This window comes from Zonotrichia leucophrys, chromosome 21 (genome assembly GCF_028769735.1).
Source record: "Zonotrichia leucophrys gambelii isolate GWCS_2022_RI chromosome 21, RI_Zleu_2.0, whole genome shotgun sequence".
Taxonomy (NCBI): domain Eukaryota; kingdom Metazoa; phylum Chordata; class Aves; order Passeriformes; family Passerellidae; genus Zonotrichia; species Zonotrichia leucophrys.
The window spans coordinates 2,209,698-2,236,457 of NC_088190.1; the positions used below are offsets into that span (position 1 = coordinate 2,209,698).

The 26,760-nt window shown below is 41.4% G+C and overlaps 2 protein-coding genes across 4 annotated transcripts in view; one reads left to right on the forward strand and one right to left on the reverse strand.

Moving 5' to 3' along the window:
• PRKCZ (protein kinase C zeta) overlaps positions 1-20,094 on the forward strand; it is a 45,578-nt gene extending 25,484 nt beyond the window's left edge. For all 3 annotated transcript variants that reach the window (XM_064730402.1, XM_064730404.1, XM_064730403.1), the window contains 12 exons: positions 156-237; positions 531-583; positions 2,554-2,742; positions 5,091-5,188; positions 9,439-9,525; positions 9,983-10,118; positions 10,598-10,685; positions 11,700-11,819; positions 13,433-13,512; positions 14,052-14,141; positions 17,644-17,759; positions 19,603-20,094. In XM_064730402.1, coding sequence (XP_064586472.1) covers positions 156-237; positions 531-583; positions 2,554-2,742; positions 5,091-5,188; positions 9,439-9,525; positions 9,983-10,118; positions 10,598-10,685; positions 11,700-11,819; positions 13,433-13,512; positions 14,052-14,141; positions 17,644-17,759; positions 19,603-19,690 — 1,227 coding nt within the window. In that variant the 3' untranslated portion in view covers positions 19,691-20,094. The remainder of the gene's footprint in view (positions 1-155; positions 238-530; positions 584-2,553; positions 2,743-5,090; positions 5,189-9,438; positions 9,526-9,982; positions 10,119-10,597; positions 10,686-11,699; positions 11,820-13,432; positions 13,513-14,051; positions 14,142-17,643; positions 17,760-19,602) is intronic.
• Positions 20,095-22,215: 2,121 nt separating this feature from the next.
• FAAP20 (FA core complex associated protein 20) overlaps positions 22,216-26,760 on the reverse strand; it is a 30,551-nt gene continuing 26,006 nt past the window's right edge. The window contains exons 2-5 of the mRNA XM_064730901.1: positions 25,431-25,801; positions 24,244-24,391; positions 23,010-23,605; positions 22,216-22,427 (exon numbers count right to left, since the gene is read on the reverse strand). Of these exons, the coding sequence (XP_064586971.1) occupies positions 22,355-22,427; positions 23,010-23,605; positions 24,244-24,391; positions 25,431-25,801 (1,188 nt within the window). The 3' untranslated portion in view covers positions 22,216-22,354. The remainder of the gene's footprint in view (positions 22,428-23,009; positions 23,606-24,243; positions 24,392-25,430; positions 25,802-26,760) is intronic.

Below are 26,760 nucleotides of genomic sequence, written 5' to 3' on the forward strand. Positions count from 1 at the left end.
TGGTTTTACCATGCATTACAGAATGTTCATATTTGGATATATAGACTCCAAAATCCAGTTTTCCTGGTGGGAGAGGGGAGGATCTCGTGGGGTTCCAGGCAGGGCAGTGCCAGGGCTGCCTGCCCAGGGGTTTGTTGTTTGTTTGTGTTTGGCAGGATTCGGTCATGCCTTCCCAGGAACCTCGCTTAGATGACAAAAACGATGAGGCCGATCTCCCTTCAGAGGACACTGATGGAAGTGAGTGCTTTCTGACTTCAGAACCCCTCTTGCCCTCATTTCTTCCTATTCCTGTTTACAAAAGTGGAAAAATATGGTCAACTGGTCAATATGGTCCAGTAATGTTTAAAGCAACCTGGTCAAAATATGGTCAATATGGTCTAGCAATGTTTAAAGCTGGCCACAGCTTTAATGTTAAAATAGTTTAATGTTAAACCTGGCCATAAACTACTAAATATCTTTCAGTTTATTGATTTTTAAAACTACTTCAATGAAGGCTTTGATAACTTCTATAACTTTGATTTCTTTTCCAGTTCCCTACATTCCTTCAAACCGGAAACATGACACCATTAAAGATGACTCTGAGGTATGTTCTTAAAATATTTTTGCAGTTTGTATTTATGTACTCCAAATCAGAGTATGAACTAGGTTGGAAAAGGCCTTTGAGATCGCCAGGTCCAACCTAATTATTCACTGTTTTATAAAATAGCTGATTATTTGTTCTGGGCTTCCTGCTCTTTTCAAAAGTCTGGGTTTTTTTTTTCTGAACATTGATAATTTTAAAGCATTTTTATTGGAATTTTTTTTCATATTTCTTGTGTGTTAAGCTGTTGTCATTCCACTCATGATCCAAGATACCTTTTAGCATTTTTGTTTTCTCACTTCCATTTGTTGGAATAACAGTGATTTAGCAGAGGGTTTGACTTCTATGGTCCTTACAACAGATGGTGGCTTTGCCATTGCCTTGTGTGCTGTCCCTAATGGATGCTCACCCTTTGCCACCCTCAGGCTGTTCCTGTGGAACTTGGTTCAGTCTGGTGACCCATGAACTGCCCAGCTCTCTGAGAGGATTCATTTAAATAATACCCAAACATTTCTGCCCAGCTCCTGTGGAAACACAAGCAGAATAACCTACACTTAAAGCCTTTTTTCAGGTCTTTTGTAGAGGATCTGACTCAATCTCTGCACATCAACAATGTTATTCCTTTAGAGCAGTCTGAAAAATCTGAATATGCTTCAGTTCTAAAGGGCTTAAAGATATTTCTTTAGAGAATGCTTCTGGCATGTTTAAAATAAATAGGATGCACTCTGCACAGCACTGGTGGTTGTTGTGCTGTTCCCCTCTGAGCAAGGCTGCACCTTTTGCCTTTGCCTCCACTACAATGCCTGTCACTCCCATTCCTTTCACACTCGAGTAGCTCCTGCTCCTGCCTGACTGCCTGCCTTGTTTTCAGTCATGTAGCCACAGAATTTTATCTGAAATTCAGAAATGGAGGGGTAAAAGTTAAAAGCACATCAGAGAACTATAATTGCTCATTTAGGCTGTGATCAGTGCTCAGGTTTGTGTTGAAATTTGGGAGGTGCTGTTTGCTCAGCTGTCCTGGATTGCACTGCTCTGGTTGTCCCACCTTGGCTTTGAGCTGAAATGATTTAAGGTATCCTACAGAAAGGAGTTGGTGTTCTGGGAGCTTTGTCTGGAATCTTTAAGCTCAGAGCAATCTCTTCTAATAGCAGTCAATCCTAGATCAAGATTCTTTATATAAACACTTTCCACAGTTCTGCAGAATGCTGATCTGTCTGCAAGTACAGTGTGTGAGGTCAGATAAAAATAGGCCACAGAAGTGTGTCAAAGCCTTGGGTAGATTGGTAAAACCTGAAAGTCCAAGTACCTGCTGCATTCATCCACTTCAGCTGCTCCATCTTCAGTCCCATGTTTTCACATCTCATTCCAGCAAATAGCCAAGATGATAACATTTCTCTTTTTAAAATAATGAATTTAAAAATAACATTCTTCATAGTGGAATATTTCCTGCGAATTCTGAGACTTGAGAAATTGAGATCTGCTTCTGTGTGTTCCCAGGAACCTGTTAGAAATCTTAATTTTCATTCAAATTATAGTGAGCTGAACACAGACAAGTATATTCATTAGGCAATGAGTGTTTCCTTATTAATCCTATTTTTAGATAGCCTTTATTAATTTGTGCTGTATCTGTCAGAATTTGAACAATGCTCCTCACTTTGTGCAGAGGATACAATGTACATCTGGGCTTCAGGAATTTGGATAAACCTCATTTCTCAAGGCACTGCCTTCTGCTTTCTAGCAGGGAATATGAAAATGATTAGTTGGATGAACAACTGCCTTGGAAAAACCAGTAACTTTGAGTAAGAGCAAACCCAATATTTCTAAACAAATGTGTTCCAATCAGCATCCAGCCCTGGGTGCCAGTGCCAAGCAAAGTCAGCAAATTCTGTCCAGTGCTTAAAGACCTCTCTGCTTTAATGGTTACTTGCTATGGAAATGTCTTCAGTTTCTAGCATCTGTTTCTTTTTATACAGGATCTCAAACCAGTCATTGATGGAATGGATGGAATTAAGATTTCTCAGGGGCTTGGGCTCCAGGACTTTGATTTAATCCGAGTTATTGGCCGTGGAAGTTATGCCAAAGTTCTTCTGGTTCGGTTAAAAAAGAACGATCAGATCTATGCTATGAAAGTCGTGAAAAAAGAGCTGGTCCATGATGATGAGGTAAAAGTCTGTGTTAATTGCATTCTTTTACATGCTATAAAAACTTACCATGCTTTAACAAAAACCATTCAGCTGAGCAAGAAGCTCATGTTTCAGACAGAGAAGTTTTTCTGACTTTTGAGCTCGTTTGTCATCAACTCTGAATGAAGCATCAGGATGAAATCTGACAGAGATGTCCCTGATTTTAATAACAACTAACAATTACTAATAGTCCTGGTAGAAATCATGTATTAAACATTCCAACCTGGATGTGCTAATCTGTAAGTGATGAGATAAATGGGGTGGATTTTGTGCATTTAATTTGGAAAGAAAGCAAATGTGTTTTCCAAGGAAAAGCATTGTCTGTGTGTCAGTAAAGGAGCTGAAACTTTGTTCTTGCCCTCATGCTGGCACAGCCTATGTGCAAGTCACTCAGTATTCTGAAATATTTCCTCCATGAGTTCAAAAATTATCCTGCTGCCATTTGAAATCCCTGTGTTTTTGTCTGCCACAGAAATCTGCTGCATTTCTCCATTATTTTCAAAATCCTTTAGATTTTTTTAACTACAAGAGCTCAAGTGCATGAGTTTGGGGGGAAAATTAAAAAGGGAAAGGTTTTGGGGTTTTTTTTTCATCATTTTCCTATAATACACTTTTTTGAAAGTAGGATGTTTGTGCAAAAAAACCATCAAACCACTATTTTAAGTGCTCTTTGTGTTGGTAGTTTCAATCAGTGGCTCTGTCATCTCTGTCATTATTCCAGAGGCTGGGTTCGTTCTCCTAAAATCCTTTGGCTCTCTCATTTATTTGATGTTTCCTTTTTATGAACCCAGATGAGGCTGTTGTGTGGTTTATTTACTGTTTTCCTTTTTAGCATGTGTTTTTCCAGGAAGGTGGGAGCCAAAGCCAAGTCCTGTTTAAAGAGTTGTGCAGCTGTTTGAGAAGCAGAGGTAGATGAGGAAAGACTTTCTGGAATTGTGGCTCTCATAATTACATTGAAGATAGAGCTAATTGGTTTTTCTTTTCTCTAAGATAGGTATAATGAAATTCTGGGAATTGATAGGAAATTCAGTGAATTCTGTGAGTGCATGAGATATTGCAAGTAATGGAAATTTCACCTTAGAAGTGTTCCACAAAGAAAGAAAATCAATTACACAGCAAGTATCAGCATGTTTAAATGAGCTGGTGCTTTCAGGGCATGGCTGCTGGTGGAGAGAAATGAGATGGAGGGAAATCAAATACCTGGGCTTCTGTTCAGGTTTGCTAAGATTAGTTTTGTTATAAAGCACTGGTATAATCCTAATGCCAAGTGCACTAATGAAGAGTTAATTTAAAGGCTCTTAAAGAGAAGCTCATTTAGTTAAACCAAGAAGAAGTGCACATATTTAGTGCTTTATTCAGAATTGGATTTTTGGCTCTGGATTTTGATCTGGACTCAGGTTTACCCCTCCAAGGTGATGGATCTTCACAGGGGTCCACACACAAAGCCTGACAGGTTTCTTTAATTGGATGGTGACAGTTCTTGGTTTCCTCTGAGACTTCAGTGTCAGCATCCATCCCTGACAGGAAGGTCTGATTTCAGTTTTGTATTTGTCTCCAGATTGGCTGGGGAGCTGGGAGTATCTGTGGGAAATGCAGAATTTTTAGAACAATTACAGTTCTGGTGTGTTTGCAGGGTGATCAGAGCATTGCATGAAGGGTGAATATCTGCTGCTAAACCAGCTGGCTCTGATGTTTAAATTGGGTGTGGTTCTATGAAATAAAGCTTAAATGCTTTGTTATCACAGCTCTGAGTTTTGCAGCACTGTGCCAGTATCATGCAAACTGGTTTTATGGTGTGGTTTTGCACTGGGTATTCAGGACTTCTTCCTGTTGAAGGATTAAAGATATCTGTGATGCTTTTCATGATTTTGGCTGGACCAACTCGGCAGGTTTTGGTCGTTTCATTGAATTAAATTTGAATTTCAGATGAGGAGATGATGTTCAGTTCACTTGAACCTTTTAAAAGCTGGAGATTCACATTGTTTGTGTTACTGGCATGAGCTGCTACAGCAGCTTTGGGATCATTTATGTCAGAACTGAATTTATTTCCATGCAGCAGTGTGAGCACTTCATCAAATATTGCAGATGTGCTTTATTAACAATGGCTTAGATTTTGTACAGGCCTTCCATAAATGGTTAAATAACTTCTGAATTTATAACTGAATTACAATGTTTTATAATTTCCTGCAGATTTTAAGGGGTCCTTGCCTTTCTGAAGACAATGCCAGTGTGTGTAAGCAGCACTGTGGTGCTCACAGGTGCTTTTCTGGGAATACCCCCAGGGGTTGTCCAGCAGGAGTTCTGATTGTTCAATTCCTCTGTTTCAGGATATTGATTGGGTACAGACAGAGAAACATGTGTTTGAACAGGCATCCAGTAACCCATTCCTAGTTGGTTTGCACTCATGCTTTCAAACAACAAGTCGGTAAGAAAGATCTGAAATTCTCTTTTTTCTTTTTTTTCTGGAGAATCTTGATCATTGTGCTAAACTGCTTCCCCCAAAGCAAATGTAACCACTGCCAGGGATTTTTGGAAGGGAATATCAGCATTGTCAGGGATTCAGCAGTCAGGCCTAGGGGTGTGTGGGGCTGTGGGTCAGAGCTGAAGGGACAGGGGGATGAGGAAGAGGAGGAGGAGCTGTGCTGCCTTCCTAGCCCAGCCCTGTGACAGGGGGAGCACAGAGCTCCCAGCACTGCTGCTGGGCAGGCCAGCTCATTCTCAGCCCTTCCTAAAGAGCCTGAGAGCTGGGCTGCCCAGTAATAATATTGAATAATCATATAAACCCCTACCTGCACTGTGCTGCTGCTACCTAGGAGGCTTAAAAGCCTTTAGCCCACATCAAAGCAGTGTGGGATTTTGAGAAAGTGCTTATTTAACTCTTAACTCAGAAATACTAATTCTTTGTCCCTGTGTGCACAATCCAAACTGGATTATTTGCTGTTTATTTTGCAATTGGAGTATGAAGAAAACAAGAACTTTCATGTCCATACCTGAGTGTGTTCCTGGGGAATTGGGATATTTTTTTGTTTTCACAAGCACCTGTTTGCTGTTACACTTTTATAATGCCTCATAATCAGAAAATTGTCATTTATTCAACTTGCAATGTAGAGTGCAAAGTTTTAAAGTTTTCATGGATTATCCATTTATCCTTAAGAATAATCACCTGGTTTTTTTGCAATGTGAATTGTCAAGTTTTAAAATCCAAAGCCATGCACTGTACCTTTTCTTCACCCAAAATTTCACCTCCCTAATGGTGGAGCAGAGGAAATCTTCCTGGCAGGGAAAACAGAGATGAAGGAGCTGATCAGTGCTCTGAAGGTACAGGGGCCAAGGAGTGTTTGGAAGCAGGGACAAAGAAATAAAGAATGATCTCCAGAGGTCACTGAGTGAGGATTTGACAAAAAAAAACTTGTCAGAAAAAATAAATAAACATTTACACAACTGTTGGGAGAGGCTCTTAGGTTAAACCAACATTCCCAAACTCTTTTTCACCCAACACCAGGTAGAATTGTGCACCTGATATGGAAATTCAAGTGGTCAGGCAGGGTGAGGGATTGAGGAGATTTCTTGTAACTGCTGAAACCCAGCAAAAGGCTGAGTCAGCAGCAGGATCCTGTGCATCCCTCTGTGGCACTGCACTGACAGAGCTGAGGAGCAGAAATAGGAAAAAAACCCAAGCTGAACAAAATCAAAGCTTTCTGTATTCCTGCTGGATCTTTGTGAGTCCTGCTTTTCCAGCCCAGCTGCTTCTTGCAGTGAAACTCTAATTTTTTGTTGGTAACTTCAGCCATTTGCCATGGATATAACCATAATGTCATGAATTCACAATTTGATTATAGCTGTAAATGTTAGAAAATCATAATTATGACCTCATTTACATCAAGCAGGAAAAGCACAAAACGGATTCCAAGTGAATAAATTCATCAACATCAGATTGTGTTAAGTGGCCCAAAGAAAATGAGTTGTAATAGAACAGGTTGTGACAAGGGTACTGATGGGGGAAAGCTGCAAAAAATGTTCTTGCTCTTGAATATGGTTTGAATTAAGTTTTTAACACAAATGTGAGAATAATTGATGCTGTGTGCAGCTGTGCATTGTTTCAGATACTGATGATGCTTCTTTCATTATTGTAATAAAATATATTATTATTTATTTATTATCTATTTATTATTGTAATAAAATATGCCCTGGACTTGCCCAGAATTGCCAGATAAATGTCTTCCAACAGCCTGGAACCTCCATCCTGCAAACCTGCTGGTGTTTCAGTAAATCCTTCTGATCCCAGCAAGGCCTGCCACTGCTGAGATTCTTGAATATGACTTGGCAAGGAAATTGCAATTTCAAGTTCTGAATGGTGGTAAAACATTGGGGACTTCTAAATAGGATAGGAAAGCTGGAAGCAAAGAACACCAGGAGTTCTGTAATAAAATACTCCAAGCATTGTTATGTATTTTGTTTGCTGCTTATTTAATTTCATTTTAGCATTTATCTTCTTGTGGGGAGGCCACTCTGAGTTCTGCCAGCTGGATTTTGTCCAATAGATTTTTCTGGTTTAACTTTTAACACTTTTTAAGTGTTTCAAATGAAGAATCCTTTTCTAAAGAACAATCAAATCAGCAGCCAGAGTGGTCTGAGAGACTGGAGCCTGTGTTCTCCAAAAGCAATGTTTTCCAGTGGGAGCATGTGTGGAAAGGAGCTTTCAGCTGATGGAAAATGAGGTGTACAAGGAAATTCTGGGCCAGCCCAGCAGCTCCTGACCTTGGCAGCAGTGCCTGGATCATCTTTTCCCAAGGATTGAAGCTTTCCTGCAGGCTGGAACAGAATCCTCCTCTCTGCCCAGCTCCACCTGGATCTCTGGCCCTGCTGCCCTTGCCCTGCTCTGGAGCAGCCTGGATCAAACATTGATTTTCCAGAGGAACAGATGAGCCCAGAGCTTCCCTCTGGTGCCTGTGTTCTGTACAGTGTCACACTTGTTTAATCCATAGAATTATATATTAATACAATTATTAATTATAATGAATTAATTTATACAGATAAATGTGGCGGCATTTAAATAAGAGGGAGTGTTCCTACATAACATACATCAAATAAGTGCTCTTTTTTTCCCCTCTTAAATAGTTTTATTAGAAAATAGTCTTAAATAGTATCTATAAGAAATCCAGAAGTCTGAATCAAGAGTGGAAGTGCAAATGGCTCGGATGGGAAGAATAAAAGCAGCTTTTCCCTAAATAAAGGGAATGTTCCTACAAAACATACATCAAATAAGTGCTAAATATTTCATTAGGATGGGAAAAAAAGAGCACTTATTTGATGTATGTTTATTTTGATTAATATTTATTTTATGTTTTATTAGAAAATAGTCTTAAAGAGTATCTATAAGAAATCTAGAAGTCTGAGTCAAGAGTGGAAGTGAAAATGGCTCGGATGGGAAGAATAAAAGCAGCTTTTCCCTAAATAAAGGGAACATTCCTACAAAACATACATCAAATAAGTGCTCTTTTTTTCCCATCCTAAATAGTTCTATTAGAAAATAGTCTTAAATAGTATCTATAGGAAATCTATAAGAAATAGTATCTGAGTCAAGAGTGGAAGTGAAAATGGCTTGGATGGGAAGAATAAAAGCAGCTTTTCCCTAAATAAAGGGAACATTCCTACATAACATACATCAAATAAGTGCTCTTTTTTTCCCCTCTTAAATAGTTTTATTAGAAAATAATCTTAAAGAGTATCTATAAGAAATCTAGAAGTCTGAATCAAGAGTGGAAGTGAAAATGGCTCGGATGGGAAGAATAAAAGCAGCTTTTCCCTAAATAAAGGGAACGTTCCTACAAAACATACATCAAATAAGTGCTCTTTTTTTCCCATCCTAAATAGTTCTATTAGAAAATAGTCTTAAAGAGTATCTATAAGAAATCCAGAAGTCTGAATCAAGAGTGGAAGTGCAAATGGCTCGGATGGGAAGAATAAAAGCAGCTTTTCCCTAAATAAAGGGAATGTTCCTACAAAACATACATCAAATAAGTGCTCTTTTTTTCCCATCCTAAATAGTTCTATTAGAAAATAGTCTTAAATAGTATCTATAAGAAATCTATAAGAAATAGTATCTGAGTCAAGAGTGGAAGTGAAAATGGCTCGGATGGGAAGAATAAAAGCAGCTTTTCCCTAAATAAAGGGAACGTTCCTACAAAACATACATCAAATAAGTGCTCTTTTTTTCCCATCCTAAATATTTTATTAGGATGGGAAAAAAAGAGCACTTATTTGATGTATGTTTATTTTGATTAATATTTATTTTATGTTTTATTAGAAAATAGTCTTAAAGAGTATCTATAAGAAATCCAGAAGTCTGAATCAAGAGTGGAAGTGCAAATGGCTCGGATGGGAAGAATAAAAGCAGCTTTTCCCTAAATAAAGGGAATGTTCCTACAAAACATACATCAAATAAGTGCTAAATATTTCATTAGGATGGGAAAAAAAAGAGCACTTATTTGCTGTATGTTTATTTTGATTAATATTTATTTTATGTTTTATTAGAAAATAGTCTTAAAGAGTACCTATAAGAAATCCAGAAGTCTGAATCAAGAGTGGAAGTGCAAATGGCTCGGATGGGAGGAATAAAAGCAGCATTTCTGGAGAGTTTCCTTGGAATGCATTAATTATTTTCTGTAATTCCAGGTTGTTCCTTGTCATCGAGTACGTCAATGGGGGGGACCTCATGTTCCACATGCAACGGCAGAGGAAGCTCCCTGAGGAACACGCAAGGTATTTCTGCTGTTTTGGGCACTTGGATCCTTAATTTAGGGTGTCCTGCCTGGGAAAAAATGTAAATTTTCTTTTTTAAAGAACATGAATATTTTAAGAGAGCAAGCGGTTCATCAGTAGTAGCGGTTATTCCAATGTACTCCTCCTTATTGCTTCATATTTAGGCTTGCTGTGTGGAATTTTCAGAAAAAAAATCTGTGGAATAAAGAATAAATATTATCTTAATTGGTAAAATGAAAAAATTTCATTTTTAAAATTCATTTTAAAAATCTCATTTTTATATAGAGAATGTCTTATAAGAAGTGAGTGTCCTTATCAGTAAATGTATCTTAAGTTTTTTATGCTATCCATAGATAAAAGTTGGCTGTAAAATGGTGTTTTAAGAACAGATATTTAAATTGCACCAGCTTTTCTACTATCTTAATGCTAATATGAACTTTCTCCTTTTTAATTTCAGGTTTTATGCTGCTGAAATTTGTATTGCTCTAAACTTCCTACATGAAAGAGGCATCATCTACAGAGATCTGAAACTGGACAATGTTCTCTTGGATGCAGAGGGTCATATCAAATTAACAGATTATGGCATGTGCAAGGTAGGATTTTCCTGCCCTTTCTTCTGTCACTCTTAGAGAACACTAAGAAAATTCATTTTTATATTAACACCAGTGTTACTGAGCCCAGAATTTGGTTGTGGAATTGGAATTTTATTCTGAAAAATGTAAGTGTTGAATAGAACCACATTTGGAACTGAATTGTTATAGAAGTTTTTTTTCCTCAATTTCTACTTGAAAAGAACTTCCAAATTGTTTAACTGATATTTTTTTAATGTATCTGTACGCAAAATATTATTACACACATGTTGTAACTCAGTTTTAATCAACTTTGCTGAAGAGAACCTGTGGAGTCCTAGGCCATTTTGAGCATTATGAATATTTATTTTGTGAAAGGAAGCTCTTTAAACTCCCTGACTTGGAGTTTTTAGTTTTTAGTAACTTGGGGTTTTTTGTCTAATTAAAGGAAATACCCAGAAAAGGAGGTCAGGTGTTAATTTATAAATGATTTTTGCATGCAGGAAGGTTTGGGCCCAGGTGACACTACAAGCACTTTCTGTGGGACACCAAATTACATTGCACCAGAGATCCTCAGAGGAGAAGAATATGGTAAGGCATAACTAAACAACCTCTAGTTACAATAAATATAGCTGTAGCTTGGTTCAAATTAATTTAATCATTTGACTTTCACATTTCTGTGTTAATATATAATAAAACTTGAGTGCTTGTTATACAGTTTAAATTTTTTCCTGAAATAAAGGGTTTTTTTTCTCTTCCTATCACTTATTTCAGCTTGTTTTAAATCATACATGGCCTGAAAAATATTTATTAAATGATACTATAGGAAAATATTAAAACTGCAGCTTTGCTGCCTGCAGAATGTTCCCCTGCATTTGTCAGCCCAGCTGAGAGAGCTCAGACTCCCCCAGTGGTGTGTAAATCATGTCAGGGGTTTCAGGATCTCCTGGGGTGACTTTAGGATCAAATCCCCATTTGTGTGTTTAGCCCAGAAATAAGTTTAATGGGCATTTGCCTGTTTAGCCCAGAAATTAATTTTCCACTTTTCTCCAAGGAAATATTTTCCTGAACTGGTTGAGGGAGGAGCCAATTAAATCTGCTTTCTAGAGGAACCCCTGTCACAGATATATTTTGTGAAAAATCCTTTTGTTAGGATTTTTTCTTCTGAGGAGCTGAAAACAAAATGGAAACAATGATTATCTGCTGCTGTGGAATGCAACAGGTGCATCTTTGATTGGTTTTATGTGGTTGTTTTTAATTAATGGCCAATCACAGTCCAGCTGTCTCAGACTCCCTGGTCAGTCACAAGATTTTATTATCATTCTATTTCTAGTATTTTCAAGCCTTCTGATGAAATCCTTTCTTCTATGATTTTAATATAGTTTTACTAGAATATATATATCATAAAATAATAAATCAGCCTTCTGAAGCGTGGAGTCAGATCCTCATCTCTCCCCTCATCCTGGGAACACCAGCACAAACCCCTTTGGAGTTTTTTCCTGAATTTACCCTAACGCAGGGCAGTGCTAAAAGCAGCCATGGTTTTGCTGTGATCCCTGTGGGATCCCAGCAGGGCTGGCTGAGCTCTCTCTGTGCCCCCTGCAGGCTTCAGCGTGGACTGGTGGGCGCTGGGGGTGCTGATGTTCGAGATGATGGCGGGGAGGTCCCCGTTCGACATCATCACTGACAATCCCGACATGAACACTGAAGATTACCTCTTCCAAGGTACAGCCTCGGCCTTTGGGGTGCCTTTGGGGTGGGTTTTGGGGGGATACATCTCAAATGGGGCAGTGTCGGGTTTTGGGCTGTTTGAAGGGCCTGGAAAGGCCCGGGGTGGCCTTGGGGCAGCCCGCGTATCAAAGGACGAGAAGAGGCTTCAGTTCTTCTTTCGGTTTTTATGTTTATTAATTGTTTATCTAAAAGATTTTCTCTCGGCCCGACAGAGCTCTGCTCAGCAGTCAGCCATGAGCACACTGTCTGCCCTCCCGGGCAGCCACCTATCTTTATACCCCTAGTTACGTGTACAATATTTATCATTTTTCCCCAATACCATTTATTCTTATTGCCCAGTGCACTTTTAGTAATGACCAATCCCAAAGTGCCACCATCACCACAGAAGATGGAGGAGAAGAAGAAGAAGGACAGGACACGCCCCAATTCCTCCATCTTACTTCTCTAAACCCCCCTGTACAGAAATCCTAAACCCTGTGTCTCACCCTCTAATTAACCAATCCCTTCACCATTCACCCCGGTGAAACCCTCCTGTCCTCATACAGGTGTCGTCTCCTGTGTAGGATCAAAGTGCAGCCACCAGACACTTCTGGAACATTCCAGGACTCCCGAGCCCCCCAAGGGTGCTCTCGGTGACACCTCAGTCCTGAGGTGCTGAGATCCCACAGGGCAGTTTCCTTGTCACAGAAAGAGGCTTTGTCAGGGATGAGCCATTTGTCAGTGAGGGGAGACTCAGACACTCAATATGAGTGATAGCAAATTCCGTTTATTGAAGAGAGCATCAGACACTTATACAGCAAATAATAAGCTTATGAATATTCTGTAAGCCAAGCAATCTATTGGTTAAACTATGCCATGAACTCTTCCTCATTCCTTAGGGGTTCCATCTCTCTTTTCTCATGTCTTTCACTGTTTGTTATCCCACCACAGCCAGGCCCAAGGACACTGCTATCTGTGCAGGACTTGGAATTAGCCATGGTTTTGTACTTTTCCAAACTCCCAACATTTCATGGCACAGCTGGGGTTTCCTTTCCCACTGTTACCCCACAGTGCTCCCAGCTCCAGAACGGGCAAAGCTTCTCTAAAGCAGCTCCTGCACTTCTGGAATGTTCCTATGGCTTCTATGGCATGAACTGTGCACTTCTGCATAATTCCAGAATCTGGCATGTTCTTCTTGAAGGGCTGATAGCAAATCAATTTCTGGTTAAAATCACACTTTGCCCTATACCAAGGAGTGAAACTTTTATTCACACAACAAATAATAGCAAAAGGTAATGAAGGTAACATGTCCTTAGGAAATCCTGCAATATCAATGAAACAATGCCTTTGTTTGTTCTGCTTTGAGTTTTTTGAGAGGGAGGGAAAAAGACAACTGTTGGATTTGTATTTTGTTTATTTGTAGAAAAAACTCTTCATCAAAATTGGTACTTATTGGTCAACATTTATGCTTGAATTCCTATAGCTCCTTTTGTTTCCATGATTTTTAAAAATTACTCTATCTTCCATTTTCTAACTGGTTCCACACCAAAATAATAAATGTTTGTATTGAATTCATGGTCAATGTCACAAACCAAAGCCCAACATTGCTGTTTTTAACCCTGTCACAGTTATTCTGGAGAAGCCAATCCGGATTCCAAGGTTCCTTTCTGTCAAGGCTTCCCATGTGTTAAAAGGATTTTTAAACAAGGTAAATAACACTCTCTTATTTTTAGCATCTGAAAGCTGGAAGTCAGAGCTTCCTGTTGAAAGTGATACAGTTAAGAAGTTAATCTGCTTACTATTAAGAAAATCTATAAAACCTTGGTATCCTCTATGTTAAAAACCCCATTTAGTCTCAAAATTACTGAGGGAATTCCACAGCATAGGCTTGATGTTCAACTGGGTGCAGGCTTTTAAAAAATAACTGTAGCTTTGCTAGAAACTCTTTTCTGTAATACTTGTTACTCATTTAATTAAGCTGATTGAAACTGAAGAACCATTATCATAAATGGAAAAAAAAGGATATTAATTATTTTAAGAAGTTGTAAAAGATCATTTAAAAATTGAGTTTTGAACAAATTTTATTAAAAAAAAAAAAGATGACACATTCATTGCTAGCCATGGTGTGTTTATCCCAGCAGAGTTTGCACAGTCATGGGAGTGCTGGAGTCATCTCTGTGGGCTTTTGGCAAACGTGGGCTGGAAGTGGCTTGCAGTGTGTAATTCCAGTGTCTGTGTTTTCCACAGGATCCCAAAGAAAGGCTTGGCTGCCAGCCCCAGACTGGATTTGCTGATATCAAGTCTCACACGTTTTTCCGCAGCATAGACTGGGACCTGGTAAAAATCCCTGCTTGTGGTTCTGGGTGTTCCACAGGAATCATTCATTAATTTATTTATTATGTGCATAGACTGGGACCTGGTAAAAATCCCTGCTTGTGGTTCTGGTGTTTCCACAGAAATTATTCATTAATTTATTTATTGTGTGCATAGACTGGGACCTGGTAAAAATCCCTGCTTGTGGTTCTGGGTGTTCCAAAGGAGCCATTCATTAATTTATTAATTGTGTGCATAGACTGGGACCTGGTAAAAATCCCTGCTTTGGTTCTGGGTGTTAAAGCAGAAATTATTCATTAATTTATTAATTGTGTGCATAGACTGGGACCTGGTAAAAATCCCTGCTTGTGGTTCTGGGTGTTCCACAGGAATCATTCATTAATTTATTAATTGTGTGCATAGACTGGGACCTGGTAAAAATCCCTGCTTGTGGTTCTGGGTGTTCCACAGGAACCATTCATTAATTTATTAATTGTGTGCATAGACTGGGACCTGGTAAAAATCCCTGCTTGTGCTTCTGGGTGTTCCAAAGGAGCCATTCATTAATTTAATTTATTAATTGTGTGCATAGACTGGGACCTGGTAAAAATCCCTGCTTGTGGTTCTGGGTGTTCCACAGGAATCATTCATTAATTTATTAATTGTGTGCATAGACTGGGACCTGGTAAAAATCCCTGCTTGTGGTTCTGGGTGTTCCAAAGGAGCCATTCATTAATTTATTAATTGTGTGCATAGACTGGGACCTGGTAAAAATCCCTGCTTGTGGTTCTGGGTGTTCCACAGGAATTATTCATTAATTTATTAATTGTGTGCATAGACTGGGACCTGGTAAAAATCCCTGCTTGTGGTTCTGGGTGTTCCACAGGAATCATTCATTAATTTATTAATTGTGTGCATAGACTGGGACCTGGTAAAAATCCCTGCTTGTGGTTCTGGGTGTTCCAAAGGATCCATTCTATAATTTATTAATTGTAGCATATGAACAACCCTGTTGCAAACAGGGACAATGGATTCTAGAAATGTCAAAGTAGTGGTCATAGTACATCAAAACCCAGCTGAATTCACCAATTCTGACTCCTAAAATAAGCAGGATTATTGAGGTGGGTGTCAGGGTTTAGTGACCTGAGCAGGATCAGTCCCTTTTGTTGGGGATGTGGCAGGAGGGCAGTGGGGTTGTTTATAAAGGAACTCTGATTATAGTTTGCAGATTTTCTTTGGTACTGCTGAGGGGAGGGAGGTTTTTGGTTCATGGTGAAGAAGATGACTTGCATTTCAGTGGGTTTGCAAGGAAATATTGTATCAAAATTGGGTTTTTAAATCTTCTGCTGCTTGGTAATTGTGTTACCTTCTGTCTCCAGTGCAGAACCATCCCAGAAATGCCATAATAACATTTATTGACATTTGAGCATTAAAGCTGTAGAGTCAGGAGCACCTCCCTGTCAGCATTCCATTTTGAATAGGCAGTTAACAATTGGAAAGTGTGTCTGTAGGATTTCCACAGTCTGGGAAGGCTGCAGGAAGTGTGGGAAGAGGCAGCACTAACATGAAAGAGTTCAGATGAGAGAAAGCTGCACAGTCTCATTTTCCTTTGAAGCTGCTGCTCTGAATTTCATTGTAACATTGAACATTCTTCAGAGAGCACAGTGCAGAAGGAACTGGTGCTTTAAAACACCTGATGTTTACAAAATCATCCCAGTAATGAGAACTGTCTTTAATTTTGTCAGACATTCCTTGCTTGGAGTTCTCCCTTCAGCCTTAGTGGGGTTTCTTTTGGTTTGTTGTTGGGTTTTGGTGGGTTTTTTTTTGTTTTTTTGCTGTCTTGTGGTGCCCCAGTGCAGCTCACCTGGGGGTGTGGAGCTGTATTTTGTTTATTTGTAGAAAAAACTCTTCATCAAAATTGGTACTTCTTATGCTGATTGAATTTTTACATTTTCTAACCTATTTTATGGCTGAAAGCTTTAATATTAAATCCTTATTTTTTTTTAAAAATGGAAGATTTAGGTGATCTGTTTTGTGGTATGATCAGGACAGTACTGCTCAGGAGGATCAACGTCAGAGAAATTCGAAGTTAAATTTCTAATAAGTTTTGGCAAATGTACTCAGGAAAAAATGAGAAAATACTTGGAAAGCTTTTTGAGTTATTAGATCTCCTACTCACCACCTGCATTTCAAAGAAAACATTTGGACTTGAAAAGATTTGGAAAAGCTTTTAAGTTGTACCAGAAGGAAAGGAGTCTAACACTGACTTTAAAACTTCTGTGTGGAGCTTGAGCTAAATGGAAAAATAAATCCAGGGCAGGAGAGCAGAGAGGCCAGAACATTCTCCTGGTGTTTGTCATCCCCAGGGTGGCACAGCCCAGGGCACTGAGGCTGCTCCCTCTGCTGTGGGACGGCTCAGCAGCACCCAGGGCACTCCTGCCTGGGGCTGTTTTGGGATATTCACTCACTCTTCTCTCAGTGCCTGTCCCATGGGGTTTAACCATGAAATGCTGGAGTAAGAACTGCAAAGCCACAGCTCCTGTTTGCAGGCAGGGATTTTCTAGAGCTGTTTTTTCATTCGTTTTCTCAAGTTTAGGGCTGCAGGTTCTCTCTATGGCTGATTTAAGAGGGCTTTTATGCTGTACTGAGTATAACAAAGGAGGGAGTTTGATGTTTAACCCCTTGTGGGATGTGAATGTGTGGCAGCAGCTCACAGGGACTGTCCTGCCACCCTGCTTCAGTTTATAAATATTCATTTTGCTGATTCCTTCACGTTGCCATTCTTGTTTGGGAGGAGCTGATTGTTCCTTCCTCACGAGTTTGATTTCATGGTGCTTTCCCAGACCTGATCATTGATGAGATGTTGATGTATTAATGCACCACCCTGTGACAGTTTCACAATATCCTCCTATCTCCATCTCTACTTCCTGTGCTCTTGTCTGAAACCTGAAATCCAAGATTTTTCTGGGATTTATTCCCTGTTTGGTTTGCTCTGTACCAAGCATCATGAGAGATCCTGGCCTTAAAATCAGGTTTTTATCTGATGTTGGTAATAGAAGTGATCATTTTGGTCAGTGGTCACTGCTACTCACTCACCAGCTACCTGTCCTAAGTTAGATTATGGAAATTTGTAGCCCTGACAGTTTTTTACCTGAATATAAATGTCAGAATTAGAATGTTGGTGTCTGTGCTGTGGATTGGACTGTGTGACAGATTGCACACAAATAAGAAGAAAAGTAGGTCAATTTGTCAGGAACAAAAGTAAATATATTGTGCTAACTGCTGTATTGCAGCACTGAGGGAATTTATCAATCCTCAATCCAATCTACCAATTTAGAGAAAACCTAAAAGGCTGAATTATTTGTGGCTTTTTATTTTAAAACGCAGAGCAGTAACTGCGTTGCTTTCAGGGCATACTACTTGGTATTTTGATGTTCCTTTCCAATGGCATTTACAGCAGTTGGATTTGAGTTTCCTGAGGGATGCTGTAACTCTGTAACTTTGTCCTTTCCCCACGTTTTGGCAGCTGGAGAAGAAGCAGACGACGCCCCCGTTCCAGCCGCAGATCACGGACGATTACGGCTTGGACAACTTCGACACGCAGTTCACCAGCGAGCCCGTGCAGCTCACCCCAGATGATGAGTATGTGAGGCAGCTGCACGGCTGCCATCACTCACAGATTAGCTGGAAATCACTTAGACACTATTTGTGTTGGTGTGGTTGGGTTTTTCTTTTCACAAAGATGGGATGGTGTTGGAGATTTTTTCAGAGATGGCTTAGAAAGCAGCTGTAAGGAGCAGGTTCTCACAGCCTGCTTCTGTGAACAGCAGAGGTTCTCAGGTTATTTTTAACTGCAGGTAGGGGTGACAGACATGAGGGCCTTGAGAGCCTTGCACATCAGAGTTCTCAGGCAGCTTTCTCATAACAAGTGGATGTTCTATCTTTGGCTGTTTTGGGAAAGCAAGAATAATTTTGAGAACCCAAATCTTAGTATTGGAAACATAAGGAGGAGTTGGTGTGTAATCTCTGACCTATTGTGAGCTCAGATTTTGCAATATGCATGAAGTGAATTAACACTGTTATAAAAGGTGCCTGATTGATCAATAAGTGGGAGTCGATGCTGACCAATGCAAGGTGGGTCGTCTCCCCTCCAACTTCAATAGGATGGGACTGCTGGGGTGCCTTCCTTGAGCTCTTATTGCAGCATCGGCCTCATTGTGTGGTGGATGGCAAAAGCTCAGGTACAGCCGCAGCCAAAGGTTTCTTTCACAGAATGACCAGGCTGGAAGAGACCTTAAAGATTATTGAGTCCAACCCAGCCCCAACAGCTCAGCTCAGCCCTGGCACCCAGTGCCACACCCAGGGATGGTGACTCCACACCTCCTGATTCCTTGAATTCACAGAATCCCCCAAATTCTCAGAATCCCAGGTTGGAAGAAACCTTAAAGACCATTGAGTCCAACCCAGCCCCAGCCCCTCAACTCAGTCCTGGCACCCAGTGCCACATCCAGGCTTTGTCACACACACCCAGGGATGGTGACTCCAGCACCTCCCCAGTTCCTGGAATCCCCAAAATTCACAGAATTCCCCCAAATTCTCAGAATGACCAGGTTGGGAGAGACCTTCAAAGTCATCGAGTCCAACCCAGCCCCAACACCCCAACTCAGCCCTGGCACCCAGTGCCACATCCAGGGATGGTGACTCTACCACTTCCCCAGTTTCTGGGAATTCCCAAAATTCTCCCAAATTCACAGAATTCCCCCAAATTCTCAGAATCCCCAGGTTGGAAGAGACCTTAAAGACCATTGAGTCCAACCCAGCCCCAGCCCCTCAGCTCAGCCCTGGCCCCCAGTGCCACATCCAGGCTTTGTCACACACACCCAGGGATGGGGACTGCAGCACCTCCCCGGTTCCTGGAATTCCCAAAATTCCCCCAAATTCACAGAATTCCCCCAAAATCACCAGGTTGAAAGAGACCTTAAAGATCATTGACCCAACCCCTCAGCTCAACCCTGGCCCCCAGTGCCACATCCAGGCTTTGTCACACACACCCAGGGATGGTGACACCACCACTTCCCTGGGCAGCCATTCCTGAACTTTATCCCCTTTCTGTAAAAAACTTTTTCCCAATATCCAACCTGTATTTCCCTTGGTGCAGACTTAGTTACAGAGCATCTTAAAACCTTTTTAGCCAGTAGCAGATTGCTAAAGCTTACAGACAGTTGTTTTAGCCAATTACTTAAAGTACACATACACCTGCTCCACACAATGTTTGCTTGTCTTCCTTCTAATACAATACACCATTATTAAACTTAAAACCTTTTACTATCTTCCTTCTAAAAATCTTCCCTTTACTCTTTCCCACACTTGCCATAAGAACTTAGTCATGTTACAGTAAATTGGGAATTCTTTGTATCTTGCATTATATGATGGAAGACTGCCCAGTGCTCTGATGAACTTAACACTGCTCTCGTTTGTTTTTCAGAGATATAATAAAGCGAATAGATCAGTCCGAATTTGAAGGATTTGAATATATTAATCCATTGTTGCTGTCAACAGAAGAAACAGTATGAAGGAATGACCTCGTTGGGGACAGTTGAATGACATTAATTTATCCTTAACTACAGTATATGCATGCGAGGCTGGGACTGGTCACTTTGGATGGAGACCAATGATCTAAAAACAAATTTGCTGCTGAAAATCAAAGAAGAGAATTATGATTTTGGTGGGTGTCCTCTGCCACTTAGTGATTCTTAAGTTCTGGGCACTGACACAACTGGCTTCATTAATGAAGGAATTTGCATTTTGTGCCTGTTTCATGAAGGATTGAAACGTTCATTGCATCCCTGCAAAAGGAGATCATGAGAAACTCTGAGATCCACACACTTTCTACAAACATTTGATGCAATGAGCTCCCAGTTGAAGAGTATTACAGTGTAACATCCTGAAGAATAAAATATATTACAGTGGTGTTGAAGCTTATTTTTGATGCCTTTTTTCACAAGTGGTACCTGTCTAAACATCTCAGATATATTTAAAAGGAGTTGTGTTTTATTAGCAATCAAAACATAAATTTGGGTACAAGATTTAAGTGCCTAAATGGATAAACTGCATTGAAGGATTATTGCATATTTGGGACGTTCTTACACCTGGTAAGTTCTGCTTGTTAATATTAAGTAAAATTCCATCTGAAACATACAGTTCACAGCTGCAGCCTGATGTTTAGTTGCATTTTTACAGAATTTGGAATGCAGAGTGACTCAGTGAGATTAATTCCAAATTAGAATTTACGGTATCAATTACAGAATCTGTTGTCTTAAGCTCCAAATTTACCAAAACGTAGAGATTGAAGAAAACTAAATTTGCACACAAAGGATTTCTAAACATACTTAAGCAGTGCCTACACCTACAATGATATTGTGTTGTATATTAGATTTTTGAAAAGTATTTTTATCAACAATACAAATATTCAGATGTAGAGCAAAAGCATAGTAAAGCATAGCCTTAAAGTAGTAAATCTAGAATAACCATAAGATAAAATCCACTTTCCTGATAAAGCACACCTCCTGCTTATGATAAACTGTCTGCTTACAGTTGCTCAGTGTGCATTAATAACTAATTAATCATTCTGCAGCAGAGAATGGGATCTTTCAGCGAAATGATTTGCATCAAAGCAGTACAATTCTTTTCATGGCAGAAAAACAAATACCTAAGAAATTGGAAGAAGCAAAAGAGAACTGTGGAATCCCTTCTGGTGGGAGCTGGGGGTGCCAGGGGAGGGCTCAGCTCTGCTGGGGGAGGAAAACAAAAACCCTGTGCTGGCCTCTCACCTGCTTGGGTGTAAAACACAGGAGAAATTGTGACACTTTCACTTTCTTTACATTAACCTATGGTTTTCTCAGGGTACAGCATTGCATTAGGTGCTGAACATGACATCTTTGGGATTCACATCCAAGTCATGAGGTGCTAGGACCAGACTGCCAAAACATTGTTTGAAATAGTCAATTAATCATTGATTAACAATCTAGGTTTTGTATCCCCTCCTTAGCCACACTTATGCAGACCTGTGGTTGTTTAGTTCTATGAATCCCATTCAGGTTTCAGTTGTGGGTTTCTCTGTTGGACTGTAGCTTTTCATATTCAGCAAAATGTGTTTTAATCAACACTAAATAATTTAACTAGTAAAAAGTACTTGCCTCAAATGCCTGGACTTTAGATACTTTATTATCTACTAAAGGCAACATTACCTTTTAAATGTAATCTGACATTTTTTTAATTGCTCCTTTTCCCCTTTTCCCTCTTGTTTTATTTCCCCCCAATAATTTCCTGTTCAGTGGTTTGAACTCCCCTGGTACTGAAGCTAATCAGGAGTGATCAGAGTGACTGCAGGCAGCTCATGAAAGGAACTGTGACAGGTCAAGCTGTCCTTTGACATGCCAGGGCATGGAACTTGAAACTGGAAATATTAGAAATGTGGGTTGGGGTTTTTTTTAACCTTTTTTTTCCAGGTTTCAGAACATTTTGGGAGGGAGGGAAGGAAGAATAGAAAGACACATTTTGCTAATCAAACATTGTAAAGAATATTTGATTTTTATTTAAGAATTTACAGGCATTTACAATGTTGCTGTGTTGCCAAATAGTTTGCTGGGTACAAGTTTGGTTGCTCATGTGCAAGTGTTTGAATAATGTTCTGTTCATGATGAAGGGGAAATTTTTTATATAAAGTACTTGTTTTATAAATAAAAGAAAATGAAGGATGTAATTAAATGTGTGGTTTGGAAAAAAAATCCTAATATATTACAAATGGATCTGGTAATGATATATAGTTGTCTTATTTGAAATAGTAAATGAAAATTCTAGCTAATTTAATGATTGTAAAACAGTAAATATGTTCTTGTAGTTTTGTATAATTAATTAGTTGGGATCTTTGCTGACCAGTTTTAATTGTGCAGAAGATGGTATACTAATCCATAACAGCTGAGATCATTTATATTCTTGCACATCTATTAAAGACTTTAATGAAAAAGTTCACAGACTGTTATTATTTATCAGTGCAATGGGCTGTGTCCAACCTCTGAAAGAGATAAATAAAATAAAACCAAACCAAAACCAAACAGGCAGGTGGCACTTATCCTCGTGTTGAGTTCCTGGTTTGTCAGAGACAAGGATGTGCTTCCTGACACATTTTTCCTGTTCCTTTGAGAGAGCTCCATCCTTGCCTGGGTGCTGTCCTGGAGTCACCACATGACATCATCTGCACTCTCAGACAGGCACCTGGCGAGGTGCCCATCGATGTCCAGCTGGGAGAGCCTGCAAACACAAACAGTCACAGCCCTCACATCCCCCTGCTGCCTGTGCCTCACTGCCTCCCACAGTGTTTGGTGCCTTGGTGGGCACTCAGTCCTGTGCCCAAATCCTCTGCCAGAACCCCCCACCTCTGCTGTTACTGCTGCTCAAAGTGGAGCTGAGTAGCACAGGCCTGATGCATTTTAAGCTTTTCTGTCTAAGTCCCTTGACAAAAGGACCAAAATTGTCTAAATATTAATGCAGCCACTCCTTGTGTCCCTGTTCAGCCTCCCAACAACAGGGAAAGTGGCCCCCAACAGAGCTTGCAGGGTCAGAGGGCCTGTGGAAAAGCACATTTTCAGCAACTTTCACAAGGTACTATGAAATTGTGTTAACATTTCTTACTGTAGAGCAGAGTAAGAAGAGCAAGTTGAGCACTGTTACTCAACTTGTAAATGGGATTAAAGTGTGTAATTCTGACAGCTAAAAAAACTTACAGTAGGAGTTTTGTCTGCTTTTGTTATTGTGTACATAAAGGATGCATCCAGAACCTGCTGTGGTTCATTTATGGGCAAGTGATGAAAAAAAACCAAACCACAAACTTACCTTCCACTGAACTGCATCAGACACATGGGACAGCTGTCAAGAGCTGAAGATGCTTCACTCTGGTTTTCCATTTTCTCCTCGTGGCTCTCAGGAGCATTCCTGGGCTGAGGCTTCTCCGCAGGCACCCCTGTGCCCTCCCCTGCTGGAAGCTCCCCCTGGTGTGTTTGGATTTGAGGTTTTTCCTCACCCTGCTCTCTCCTGCCTGCCCTGCTGCTCTGTGCAGTCCCTGTGTGCTGCTGCTGAGGGCCCAGAGCTGAGGGCTGTGCTGAGCTGCTGTGCCCAGGGACTTCACACGGCTTGGGGCTCACATCCAGCTCTGGAACACCTCCTGTGTCTGCTCCAGGTGCAGGTCTGGCTTCATCTCTACTGGTTCCCCTGCAGGTTTGCTCAGCTGTGGATGACAAACTCTTCAGTTTATCTGCTTGGCCCTGGCCTTTATGTAATTCATTGCTCTGGCTCTGTGCTGGCTGCTGGGAGCTCAGATCCGTGGGGTTCAGACATTTTTCTTGGTGAAAAGGTGGGAATGACACCCACTGAAAGTCCTTAGTTCCAACTGTAAAGACTTCCTGGTGTTCTGGACTCTTCTCCTGCTGTTTCTACAACACAAACACAGACAATATCTTAAGCACATGGAGCTCAATCAATACCTAAACCCAGGCTTTGAGAGCACATTGAAAATACTGAGAAAGCTGAACTACAGGAAAGAAAAGAACATTTTATTTATGTCCCTCCTCCAGGAGCTGATGGGATATGGGTCTTCCCTCAGCATTTCTAAATGAATGCAATGGGTACTCATGTTCTAGAGAGACTAAGGATGAAAACAGCAACCCGCTGCTGTTCAGGGGGAAAAAAGGACTTTATAAAGACTGGTTTTAATGCTGGGATCTTACCTAATGCCACAGGGTGGGTTCTGTGTAAATAACCCCTCCATTACAGCTTGCCTTTTCCAGTTTCATTCCTTAGGGAGATGCTGGTGTTTATGGCAATCAGCATCCTTACGCAGGCTCCCTCTTCCCAGCAAAATGTTGGAAAGAATTTGCTGTACTGCAAAAAAAGCCTCTTGTAGCTGTCCTTACATTCCCTGCCACACCATGCCCAGCCACAGCACTGCACACAGAGATTAAAGAGCTGAAACCCCACATCTCTAAAAGCTGTTTCATGTTGTTTCCCATTAAGCAGGCTGTCGCTATTGAAAGCAGGAACAAAGTACAAAAACAAGGATACAGCACGCTACCTTTTCCAGGAACTCTGGAAAGCTGGGCACTGTGTCCCAGTTTGTGCACTCTGAGTCTTGACTGATGTCTTTCAGTAGCAGCAGCCAGGTTTTTTCACACTCATTTAATTCTTCCTTTTCAAACCAGGAACATCTGTCAGTCGATGCCCTGTAAAGACACAGTCCAATAGTTTGAAGGTGGGAGAGAACAAAGAAAGTACTCTTAACACTGATACCAGTTTGCCTCTTTTCTCTGGAACACAAAGACATTATTGAGCCTGCAAACTATTTTTTGCTGCTTTATATGACTTATGTAATTTGGGCAGCTAGCAAAAAATTAATGTCTAAATGCTTTCCTTTCTGCTTGTAACAAATGAGCAGTAGGCATCTATCACTATCCTCACTTCCAAGTGAAGCAGTTAAGTGCAGCCACTGTTTTATCTTCTCAAATACCAAACTTAACACCTGCTGAGCACAGAAATCATGGAAGTGTTTGCACTGAGGGTGGAAATTGCATCACTTCCCATGTATGTCTGGACATTCCCACACTGCCATTTGAAATTACTGATTATCTTCCCAAACAACTTGATTTAATTGATCCTAGGAACTATAAGCACTAAAACGTAATGTTGTACAAAGACAATTCCAAGGGAAGGATGGATTGTTTTTGTCACAATGGTATTTCCAGCATTCCTTCTGATGTGTTTTCTTGGGTCGCTGTCCAAGAATGAAGCTGTATAGGAGAGAAATTGGAAACAACATAAAGAGCAGAGTGATCAACCTCTCCCAGCCCACGGTGGAAGGGACACGGCTGAGCCCCGGGCTGGAAACAAACCGAGCCACTCACTGCCTTCCGTCCTCCCGAACTCCGGGGCGGGGAAAACCAGAAAATATTTCTGCGCTCCTGTGAGCCGTATTCTGTAAGAAAGAGTTTTCATACATTAACTTTTCTCAGGCCCTGTTCTCGCCAGGGCTGTTCTGTGCCGAGGAACGTGCGGAAGGCGTGGGGCACGCTGCGCTCTATCCTGCAACTTTGTCCCTATTTTTAAAAGGCGCTAAGGGCGGTGTTTGATGAAATGACCTTTAACAGACACAGATCTGACCGCGAAACACCAGGGCGGTGCACCCCGGCCTCCGGAGCCGATCCGATCCCCCCGGAGCCGATCCGGTCCCTCAGGACCGATCCGATACCCCCGGTCCCGACTCACTGGGGCCGCGGCGGGGGCTCGGGGTCGGGGCTGCGCTCCCGGCCGCGGGCGGGCGGCGCCGTCCGGGGCTTCAGGCGCAGCTTGGCGGCTCCTTCCTCACACATGGCCGAGGCTCCCCGCGCCTCGCCGGGGGACGGCGCTGGCGGCCGCGGGAGGGCGGGGAGAGAGGGCAACCCGGGCTTCCTCCTCCTCCTTCGCTTCCTCCTCCTCCTCCTGCCCCGGCTGCGCTGCCGGGGCTGTGACTCTCCGCCCTCAGAGCCGCCCTCAGAGCCGCCCTCAGAGCCGCCCTCAGAGCCGCCCTCAGAGCCGCCCTCAGAGCCGCCGTCACGGCGCGAGGGTGGCGGGAGAGAGCGAGCGGCTCTGAGGGCGCCCTGAGGGGAGCCCGGCGTTCCGCAGCCCCTGTACCCCTCAGCCACCGGGGGCTGGTCCGTCTCGAAAACAGCCCTTTTTAATGTTGCTTTTACCCTCAAACTTTATGTTTTTTAGGGTTTTGGTGTGTTGGGAAGGGCAGGGTTAGGGGCTGTGCTGAGTGGTCCCCGTGGCTGAGGGGGACAAGATGGCGGCGGGTGGGGCCCGGCCGGTCCCGCCCTGGGTCTGGAGGTGCTGCGGGGGCCAAACCCAAAGGCTGTTCTTCCAAAAATAAAACGGATTGGGAGCGCCCCTCTGACCTAATTTCGCTGTTAGAGAAGAATCTGAAGTGATGCGACTTGACGTTTTTGGCTGGAGTGTTGCCATGCTAGAGAGGGTTTAAACACTTCCCAGCCTGCAGCCGTCTCAAAAACAGACCCCACAGGAATGGTGACAGAAAATTCATCCTCCAACAGTACACGAAAGGATCACAAAGTAACTCTGCTGTTTAAACTCCTAACAATTGATGCAAAAAATGTGCAAGGAAATAAATCGAGTTTGGTAACTGGTGTTTATGAGGGAGCACCAGCACACGGGACTCTGCATAAAACAAATTTATTATTGGTAAAACATGAGTCCAAGTCCACAGTCTTCTTTTGTAACTGCATTTATCTGTTCCTGGATGTTTGTGGACTGCACCATCCTTGGATTTTTCAGAGTAGAAAGGAGGCATCAGTATTGACTGATTGTTAGAGGTTACACCTATGAATTATTGTGCTGGTCACACAGCCCAGCAAAAATGTATTAAGTAACAGTGGACTTAATATGTGCTTTGAGTGTATCTGAACCTTGAAAATGGGTATCAGAGTTCAGAGATTGATATTTCACTTAAATTTAAACCCGAGCAAGTCCATTCAGCCCCATCCAGAGGTGTTTCAGCTGAGGATGATTCTGTCTGTGCAGAGATCTGGGAGGCTCTGCC